The sequence below is a fragment of the Chenopodium album genome, chromosome 13 (genome assembly GCF_948465745.1).
Source record: "Chenopodium album chromosome 13, dcCheAlbu1.1, whole genome shotgun sequence".
In the NCBI taxonomy this organism is placed as follows: Eukaryota; Viridiplantae; Streptophyta; class Magnoliopsida; order Caryophyllales; family Amaranthaceae; genus Chenopodium; species Chenopodium album.
This window is the reverse complement of record NC_137846.1, coordinates 54017936-54028960: the sequence shown is the minus strand read 5'-3', so window position 1 is coordinate 54028960 and position 11025 is coordinate 54017936. Positions and strand designations below refer to the sequence as shown.

Sequence of the window (11025 nt, the reverse complement as noted above, 5' to 3'; positions counted from 1 at the left end):
ATCTAAAACACTTTCTCTCTCTTCATTCTTTCTTCTTATCGGATTGCTGACTTTAGCATCGGAGAGGTTATTCCCGGATAACCCCCGGGTTAGCTTATCTGTGTTGACTGTGCAGGTGCGTAATTGGACGGTAAACCTTTACCAACCCACGAAGATTATCTGTACCGGAGCACACCCGGAACAGTTGGCGCTAGAAGGAGGGTGTAGTAATAACTTCTATCGTCCAAATAACCTTCGCCAGTCATGGAAGAAAACCAGGAACACGTAATACCGACAGCAGAAGCCGAAAACCGTTAATATGATAGTAACACTCTGAATGTCAATGCGAACAAAACTGTCAATACAATACCTGAGATTGAAGTGGAGGATGAAACTCATCTTCTCCACAAGAATAATGTGAACACACCGGTAACACCTGAACGAAGCCCCGCACGGATACTGGACCCCCTGGAGGAATTTACTCCTGAGGAGTTAGAGGTAACGGCAAGGGTGATGAAAGCGATGTCCCGGAAAAGAAAGGAGGCTGAAGCTGCAGCCAATAGGGGGCAAGTTGATACACCGGCCATTCCCGTGATTGTCAATCTGGCGAGCCAGTTCAACCAGGCAGACGAGCAACCGCCGTCACAGCCCCAAAATCGGGGAATAATTGTTCCAAGTGAGCGCCAACCAACTCATGGAACGCAGATAGAGGACTCAGGGTCCCGGCAGCACGAGATCAATAGCGGGCCACTAAGACGTACAACCAGGACTATAGTTAGGCCGAGAGTATCACCTTTCACCCAGGAGGTACTGGATCAGCAAATGGAAAGGATAAAAATGCCGACATGTACCTTTGATGGCAAAGGAGATCCCAAGCGATATGTAGCAGCGTTTGAAAGCCATATGTTGCTTTATACCGACACCGATGCGGTGTGGTGCAAGGTGTTCCCGACAACGCTTACGGGGCCAGCCTCGGATTGGTTTTCCAATTTGGAGAATGGATCGATTGATTGCTTCGATACCTTGGTCGAACTGTTTACCGATCAATATATTAGCAACAGTGCAAGGCAGAGAACTTCGGGAGAGCTTATGTCGGTTAGACAAAGAAGGGATGAATCCCTTAGGGACTTCATAAGGAGGTTTAACGGTGAGGCTAACACGATACCGAAATTACAGCAAGAAATAGCGGTAATGGCCTTAATGAACGGTCTAGGGGATAATGACTTCAAAAAATACATGGCAAGGAAGTTGTTCCCAAATTTAGGTGTGGCCTTTGGCAAGGCCTATGAATACATCAAAAGCGAGGAGTTGTTGAAAACCAGTAGTCAGATAGCGGCACCGGAGCCCTCTCGAAGACAGAATGATGGGGTTGCGCCTAGTGCCTATACCGGCGGAATGAACAGACCACAACAGCAACCAAGCCAGCCAAGGGCCGGTAGGCCACCCAGAGGTCTTGGCCGGTACAGTAGCTACACGCAACTGAACACACCTAGGGCCGCAATATATTCAATAAATCAGCACAGAGAGGAATGGACACGACCGGCCCCAATGATAACCAAAGGTCGGGACACGAAAAAGTATTGCATGTTTCACAGGGATACTGGCCATTATACGGAAGAATGTACTCAGCTGCACGGGGGATCAGTTAGCGGGGCGAAAAAGAGTTTGTCTGAGCACCAGCACACAGTGAATGCACTGGGTGTAGACGAGCGGCCAAGGCCTGCGTCCATGCCGTCAGTATCCTTTTCGGAGGCAGACGCCAAGGGTTTGGTTTTTCCTCACGATGATCCATTGGTTTTAATTCTGACGGTCAATGGAGCCAACATCAAGCGAGTATTGGTCGATGGAGGGAGCTCCGCTAACATCCTGTTTGCAAAAGCATTTGATGTAATGAGAATAGGCCGGAAATACCTTACTCCGGTATCGTACCATGTTATCGGTTTCAACGGATCCACAGTTAGGCCGGAAGGAAGTATAGTCTTGCAAGTCAGAATTGGCGAAGGCATGGCGGCCAGAGATGTTATGACGGAATTTTTGATAATTGATGTGCCCTCAGCGTACAACGCTATTGTCGGTAGACCCCTGATCCACGATGTGCAGGGGGTAGTTTCGACATACCATTTGACGATGGTATACGTTTCAAATTTGGGAAAGACAGAGCGCGTTAGAGGAGGTCAGACAATGGCCAGGGAGTGCTATGTGACAGCTTTAAAGCAACCTAACCGACAACCCCAGGCTAACCAGGAAACGCAGAAAAGGGGGCGAGCCGTATCTTCACACGACTTAGCAATGGAGAATTTCAATACGCGCCCGGCAGCAGTTCCCCGCCCTTCACCGGGAGGGGAGACGGTAGAAATCGAGTTGCAACCTGGGGTATCGGAAGAACCGTACGAGTTGGGTTATACATGGATGTTGATACCCGTTGTCATCTGGTGGAACTTTTACGGGAGAACGCTGACGTGTTTGCTTTCTCGGCAGATGAAATGCCAGGAATTCATCTAGATGTTATAGTACACAAGCTGAATGTGGATAGAAACGCCAGGCCAGTTAGGCAGAAAAAACGAAACTTCTCGACAGAAAAGATAGAAGCTATACAGGCAGAAGTAAACAAGTTGCTAGCGGCGGGATTTATCGAGCCTTGCACGTACCCTGAATGGTTAGCAAACGTGGTCATGGTAAGGAAACCGTCAGGAAAATGGAGGATGTGCGTGGACTTTACAGACCTGAATAAAGCCTGCCCAAAGGATTGTTATCCACTGCCCCGAATAGATAGGCTGGTAGATTCCACTTCCGGCCATGCTCTGCTCAGCTTTATGGACGCGTTCTCGGGATACCATCAGGTCAGCTTGTATGCGCCAGATAGAACGAAAGCGGCATTTATTACGGATGCCGGAGTATTTTGCTACAAGGCAATGCCGTTTGGGTTACGAAACGCCGGAGCAACATATCAGAAACTGGTAGACAAAGTCTTTGCAAACCAGAAAGGCTGAAACGTAGAAGTATATGTTGACGACTCCATCGTAAAAAGCCGATTAGCCACTGACCATGTTGCAGATTTAAGGGAGACATTTGAAACTTTGCGTCAGTACTGAATGAAGCTCAATCCAGAAAAATGTGTCTTTGGAGTTCGTTCAGGGAAGTTCTTGGGGTTTATGGTCAGTGAAAGGGGGATAGATGCAAATCCCGACAAAATAGAAGCTATACTTAGCCTACCGCAACCCAAGTCTATAAAGGACATACAGAAGCTTACTGGTCGCATGGCAGCGCTGACAAGGTTTATTAGCAAATTGGCTGATAAGGCCTTACCATTCTTTGTAGTCCTCCGGCAAAATAAAACATTCGTTTGGGGGGAAGAGCAAGCAAAGGCGTTAGAGGTAGTCAAAAACCATCTAAGGTCCCTTCCGACCATAGCACGGCCGGAACAGGGAGAGAGCCTGCAACTATACATCTCGGCATCTCCAAAGACGGTTGCAGCGGTGTTGATAATAGAACGAAAGAAGGCACAAATGCCAATTTATTTTGTGAGCCATGTCCTGAACGCGGCCGAAAGAAGATACCCTCTGATAGAGAAGATGGCATATGCGGTGGTTATAGCAGCAAGAAAACTTAGGCCATATTTTGATGCATATACCATTGAAGTGTTGACAAATCAGCCGTTAGAAAAGTCTCTACAGAAAATGGAGACGTCAGGAAGATTGCTCAAATGGGCGGTAGAGTTGTCGAAATATGTTATAATTTACAAACCACGAGTGTCGATAAAGGCTCAGGCACTGTCTGATTTCATTGTGGAAACATCCTACACTGAAGAAGAAGAAGACAATGGAGTGTGGAAGGTTTCCGTTGACGGCTCCTCAACATCAACGGGCTCCGGAGCCGGAATTGTTATGATATCACCGCAAGGGGACATATTCGAGTACGCTATCAAATTCAAGTTTAAAGCCTCCAATAATGAAGCTGAGTATGAGGCAGCACTTGCGGGAGTACAGTTATGTGTTGCGGCAGAGGCAAAGCGGGTAGAACTCACGACTGACTCACAATTGGTGGCAAGTCAATTTGACGGCACTTATGAGGCCAAGGAGCAAACGATGTCTGCCTACCTGGCGAAGTTGAAAGCGGTAACGGCAAACCTGGAATCATTTGCAATACAATTGGTGCCGAGAGCAAAAAACACACAGGCAGACGCCTTGGCAAAACTGGCAAGTTCCAGCTTCAATGATTTAGAACGTACTGTAATGGTGGAGCTTCTGGAACGCAAAAGCATTGACCCCGACAACACTCCAAAAGAAGTGAATTGCGTGGTTAACGGCCAAGAATGGTATGATGGCGTATTAGCCTACAAAGTACATAACGTCTTACCGGCGGATAAAACAGAAGCACAGAAAATAAGGAAGGATAGTGTCTGGTTTGTCATGTTCAAGGGAATGCTGTATAAAAGGGGGTTCTCGCTACCACTGCGAAGGTGTATATCGGCCTATGAGTCAGCTAGGCTGATAGAGGAAATCCATGAAGGGGATTGTGGGAATCATGCCGGAGGCCGGTCAATGTCCTTGGAAGAGTTGAAAAGAGGGTACTACTGGCCAACAATGAATGCCGATACTTTAGCGTACGCGAAAAGATACGACAAATGTCAAAAATTTGGGCCTGCAATCAACCAGCCGCCAAACGATCTGACTCCAATTCTAATCCGATACCGTTTGCACAATGGGGAATGGACATTATCGGACCTTTTACGTCAGCAACAGGGAGCAGGAAATTCTTGATAGTAGGGATTGACTACTTCACCAAGTGGATAGAAGCAGAACCGGTAGCAAAAATAACAGCGAGTGAAGTTAAGAAGTTCATCTGGAAGAGTATATTCACCCGATTTGGGCTACCGGTCGCCATGGTGTTTGATCACGGCTCCCAATTTGATTGCAACCCAGTTAAGAACTTCCTTAGCATATACAAGGTAAAATTTGCATACGCAGCCGTCTGCCATCCTCAGTCAAATGGCCAAGCGGAAGCCGCAAATAAGCAGATATTAACGGCACTGAAAAAGAAGGTAGAAGATGCGAAGGGCTTGTGGGCAGATCTGGTCCCGGAAATATTATGGGCAAATAGAACGACAACAAGGGAAACTACTGGGGAGTCGCCATTCAACCTTGCTTTCGGCTCCAAAGCTGTCATTCCGGCTGAAGTAGGACTCCCTACGTTCCGTGTTCAGCATTTTTGTGAGGATCAAAATGACTTGCTCCTACGACAGCAATTAGACTTCTTACCTGAAACTCGGCTTACGGCTGCCATCAGGTCAGCGGCATATAAGAATCGTATGAGTCAAGCATATAACAAGAGAGTTAATTACCGGCCTCTGAAAGATGGAGACTTGGTCCTTCGTCGAACGGCTGCGACGGGTAGAGGGAATGCAGATAGCAAGCTCACCGCAAATTAGGAAGGCCCCTATCAGGTGTATGAAACGATTCGCCAAGGATCATATCGGCTGATGACTCTAGAGGGAGTACCGTTAAAAAATGTTTGGAATACAAACGTCCTCAAAAAATATTACGTTTAGATTGTCATGGTTTAGCCTTTTCTGTTAGTTCATATTTTATAAGCAAGCTCCAGGCCTGTAATTTGTTTTGACGATTTTGGCTAAGGCCGTTAGTAAGAAAAGTAAGTACTACAACATATGGAGCCATCCCCTACTTTCGATATGATTTGACAAACAGCCTAGCTAGCTGTCTCTTTCATTCAAGTGAGGAGGAAGGCTGGATAACTAATGCGCCTCAAGGCGAGTTGAAATTGACGGTCTGATCCACTGTCAATACTCGGCCTGCTAAAGGCTGCATGTACATGAAAATACCGATAATATCAGAATGATAAGGATTACCGAAATCAATTTCTAAGGAAATTAATTACGGAAATTGGGGGCATATGCCTATTATGCCTGATATGCCAGTACGTTGGAATCAAAAAGTTGGAATGGAAAGTTGGAATATGATAAAAAAAAAAAAAAACTTAGTGTACAGGCATTAAGTAACAAAGTATTATAAAACTTAGTGTACAGGCATTAAGTACCAAAGTTGGAATCGATATGATAGGCCGATAATTTATTTCAACTAGATACAGATTAAGTACCAAAGTATTAAAAAACTTAGTGTACAGGTAAGCAAATAGGCACGAAATTTCAATATAGTTATGGAAGTCGCAAGGAAAAATAAATAGGTTATTAACGACGTTTTAATGGATACAGGAAAAATTTCAAATAAAGTTTAACGGTAAAATCGTTGGTAAGTGAATATGACAGAAAAACAATTCAGTAGTGCGCAATCAAAATACAGTCAAGTATTATAGATATTGCCAAGTACAGACAAGATTAATAAATGTTAAACAGAGGTAAGATAAATATTGTCAGAACACACGGAAGTAAATTCGACAGCCATTACCCAAAAAAGACAAGGGTCAGATCGGCCAAAATACAAAGATGAAAGAAATTGTTTAAACAACAACATATGACAAAAACAGCTCAACAATGAGCCTTAAAAGTTACAGACAAAGAGGACCCACATGACTCTGGTGATAGTTGCCCGCCCCGTTAATCTTTCTTCGATTCGGGCTCCTTTCGGGGGGCAGGCTCAGAAGTGCCGGCAACTTTGTCCTCTTTGATAGGACTGGCAATTAGGACATCAGCAAACTCTTCTTCCGGCAAATCACGTGGATCCAGATTTTTCATCACTTCAATTGGAGGAGGATTATCGAAGTAGTCTGCTTCATAGCTGGTAGGGGACAGGTGCATATCTTCACTATAAGCGTTCTCAGCTCCCTGCCATTTTTCTGCATCCCAGCTTTCGGCCTTGCAGACACAGCGGTGCGCAGCTACCTATCCGCTAGTGTACCGGTCCACCAGCAAGTTCCGGTAATGATCAGACTGCATGAACCAATTGACTGCTCGGCGCCTAATACCGGGCTTGTCCTCCTCTGCTTTTTTCAAGCTCTCCTCCAATTTCGCTCTGGCCTCCTTCTCTGTCTTTAGCTGCAGCTCGAGGTCGGTAATTCTCTTTTGCATGGATTCCTGGTTGGCCAGCTTAGTGTTCAGAACAATCATATTGTTCTCCAGCGTTTTGACCTTGGCTGTCAGTCGATCCTTCTCTTTGATAGCAGCTTGTCGGCCGTCATCGCATTTTTTATATTTTGCCTCGGCCTGATCATGACAGCGCTGATAGTATCGGTACATGTGTACCACCTCGACCGCCGAGTTGACAGTCTATAAAAAGAGAGGGAGAGAGGGGGAAAAGGGTTATTACACAACTGTGTAAAATTATCATATAAATTTTTTTTTTAAAATTAATTAATTACAAATTAAATTAAATTAAGTTATTATCACTATCGTACCCGGAGCATGTCATTCATCATTTGGCCGCAAGGAGCGATAAGCTTGTCAACGGGCCTATCTGCTGGTGTGGCCAGGTCCTTCAGCACTCTCCAACCCATGCTCCCGCCGGTATTGGGGTCGTCACAGATAACGGACTCCCCCCTGTTTACATTAATACGAGGATGCCACGGCTCACCAGCATTGCCGCTAGGAACTAAGAATTCCTCAGCAACTTCGGCAGGGACCTTCACATGAGGAACCTCGATGTAGTTCCCTGCCGTCACAGGAATAAAGGCGTTCTTGCTGCTAGCAGACTTGCCCGACACCCTATTCTGTCGGTCCCTCAGAGAAGAATCTTCGGCCGCAACTGATTTGTCAGTCGTTACAACCTTCTCTGCCGCAACAGCACTTGCATCGGTAGGCTTGCGCAGAGTGATATTCAATCTTCTGACACCGGCAGGAGCGTCGTCCTCCAGATTCACAATATTCAGATCCTTAGCGGTTTCTGACGGCTTTTGCTGATTCTTAGCGGCCTCATCTTGTTTTTGCTTTTTGTTCTGGTCATAACTTGAGAGGTCGCTAGATCTTTTTTGGACGTTTGCTCCGCCGCGTCTGACCGGAAAACTGCGAGGAACTCTTGTTCTACGTTGCTCGTTAGAAGTCATATCTTGTCTTCTTCTTTTCTTCCCTCTGAGAGCACGTGTGCAGTACACGGGTAGGGTATCGTAACTGTGTTTTGGGTTAGGAGGGCACTGAAATTTCACCCTGCTGTCAGGATATAAACCCAAGTTGGCAAAATCTAACTTGTTAATACCTGCACCACAGTAACCACACAAGGAATAAATACGGGTAACAGGATTGTGAAATTTATATACACTAAAAATCGAGATACCGACATGGCGGTCAGTTATTTTGAAATAACTGGTTCTGGGAATCGAGATATTTCAATAAAAGTACGTATGTGTAAAAAAAACGACAATCTAAAAATAATAATAATAATAATAATAATAATAATAATGAAAAAATGAAATGACAACAATGTACATAACAAATAATAATAATGATGATGAAAATGAAGAAACAAAACAAAGCTGTTAACATGAGAAGAGCCATACCAAATTCGTCAGTCCAGCAGAGACCGACATGAGACAAAGGGGTGTTACCCAAGATATAATTACAGTTGGGTAGCCACACCCCCGGTACAGCTTTGTTCTTACTATCGGCCCTTACATATGTACAATCAAAAAATTTACAAGCATACTTCTCTATCTCACCTAATCTCCTACTCCTAATAGTATCAAACATGCTATGAGCAGGATAGAAACGCATGCGAACTTTATATTCTTCAGGAACACTTAGAAAATAGAAATTCTCCATCCAACCTTTACAACTGGTCAATTTCGGCCAGACCGTACATTTACCTCGGGCCGTGAACAATGACCAAAACCCTGGTGACTGACTGTCTCTCTTTAGCCAGTTAAGAGTTCGAAACAAGTTCAAAGTAAGAGGGAAGTCCATGAATATCATTACCCACACCAGTGAGATAAGATTACGGATAGCAATGGGCGTTAGCTGTGCCACACATACATTCCAAGCCCTGAAAATTTTCTCAATAAAAGGATGTAGCGGAAACCGTAAGCCATACTCAAGATGTTTTGCATATACAACTATGTGACTGTCAGGACAGTCAAGAGCAGTTTGACCCTCTTTAGGTAACTTCAAATCATAGCCGTCAGGAAGGTTGAAGAAGTGAGCACCGATACGACAATATTCTTTCTCGGTAGCCTTCTGGAGCCATTCTGGATCGACTTTCGTCGACACAACCTTATACTCGGCCTTTAGTTCAAGAGGTTCTCGGTATTTTGGATCGTCATTCTCAGAGTCATACCCTTCATCTAAACTCTCTTCTTTCATAACGGCATCGCTTCTTTCAGCGACCTCACCCTCCCTCACTCTCACTCTCTGCTCACTCATCTCGGTGTCCTGGCTGCCATCCTCACTACCGGCTTCGTCAGATCCCTCACCTCCACTCTCACCCACACCCTCATTTTGACTGTTACCTACGCTCTCCTCACCCATATCCTCCAAAGACCTCTCTACAGACTGAATATGCTCCTCACCGACATCAGAGGTTTCCTCAACCACAGGTTCTTTACCTGCAGGGTGTTCAGAGGTTTCACATTCTTCAGGTTGGTAACTAGTTCTTTTGGTTCTCGGCATTGCCGTTGTTTTACGACCTATCTTGCCTAAGTTTGACCCGTATTGAATAATCTCGAAAGTAGACTCCAATTGCGGGCAAATGCTTATCGGGGAGACTGAGATGATCTCAACGTCTTCTAAAATATTAGACCAGGTAGGCTGATAAGAGTTTTCAACTTCTTTCACTGGAGCTGGGGACAAGGGTGCAAATGGGTCAGCCTCGTCGGCCTTACCCGAAGTCGAGTTTTGAACAAATTCAGGCATAAACTTAACACACACAACCACAGACACAACACTAAGGCGACACAGGCAATTGACGCTCTAAATTACCAAAATAAACGAAAAGTTAGGGCTTTTTACCTCGTTGAATCAAATGAACTTCGCAGGACAGAACTGACAGAAACACTGAAGTGGGAAAGTTGAGAAACTTGTATCTTCAAGCAAGCAATTGAAATTACAATCCTCTTGATGGTGCAAATTGATCGACGAAACCCTAAGTGTGTTCGCAGAAAATGCTTCGAAGAAATTTTTTGGAAATAAAGAGCAAATGGAGAAAATTACTCATTTTCGAGGCTTAAATACCCCCATGAACAGTGGCAGTTGAAGTGACAGTTTGTGCATGCAATCCAACGGCTGGGGAAAAACGCCTTTTCGTAACCTAAGACGCAGGATGAATGACACGTGCCCCACTTACTTTTCAAGTTTTCCCGCCCAAGAAATTTTGGAATTTTTAAAATTTTCATCAAAGTAATAATGCCCAAGCACGCTATCGGTAAATCCGAGATTTTCTAAATCTCAATCCATTTTTAAATGACCAAAGTACTATCGGTACTTTCCTCACTTGGGGGGCAAATCAGAGATTTTTGAAATCTCAATCAATTTTTAAGTGACTACAGTACTATCAGTACTTTAGTCACTTGGGGGGCAAATCAGAGATTTTTTAAATCTCAATCAATTTTTAAGTGACTACAGTACTATCGGTACTTTCGTCACTTGGGGGGCAAATCAGAGATTTTTTAAATCTCAATCAATTTTTAAGTGACTACAGTACTATCGGTACTTTAGTCACTTGGGGGGAAAATCAGAGATTTTTTAAATCTCAATCAATTTTTAAGTGACTACAGTACTGTCGGTACTTTCGTCACTTGGGGGGTAAATCAGACATTTTTTAAAATCTCAATCAATTTTTAGGTGACCAAGGTTATATCGGTAATTTAGTCACTTACAGGGCAAATCTTACATTTCTAATTCCAGAAAAACCTTTCTTTCTTTAAATCCTTCTCATATTTCAAGTGAGCACGCCGGTTTCACCAACGTCCTCACTTGGGGGGCTAGTTGTACGGGATAATACCTGTAGTAATACCTAATTAGCCGGTAATGTCTTATAATAATATTGAAACAACTGATTAATAAGAAAGCTCGAAAATCCATAACGGCCGTTTTAAACGGCCACGTGGAGAGCTGCTTGAGACCACGTAGGCACCTGCTGCCTATGAGGT

The 11025-nt window shown here is 44.4% G+C and overlaps 2 protein-coding genes across 2 annotated transcripts; both read left to right on the top strand.

The window, feature by feature from the left end:
* Positions 1-3071: 3071 nt before the first annotated feature.
* On the top strand, positions 3072-4739 carry LOC145575800 (uncharacterized). Its single transcript, XM_081633598.1, has one exon. The coding sequence runs from the start codon at positions 3072-3074 to the stop codon at positions 4737-4739; it is 1668 nt and encodes a 555-aa protein (XP_081489724.1).
* A 122-nt stretch (positions 4740-4861) lies between these two features.
* On the top strand, positions 4862-5407 carry LOC145575799 (uncharacterized). The gene has a single exon (XM_081633597.1). The coding sequence runs from the start codon at positions 4862-4864 to the stop codon at positions 5405-5407; it is 546 nt and encodes a 181-aa protein (XP_081489723.1).
* Positions 5408-11025: the final 5618 nt, after the last annotated feature.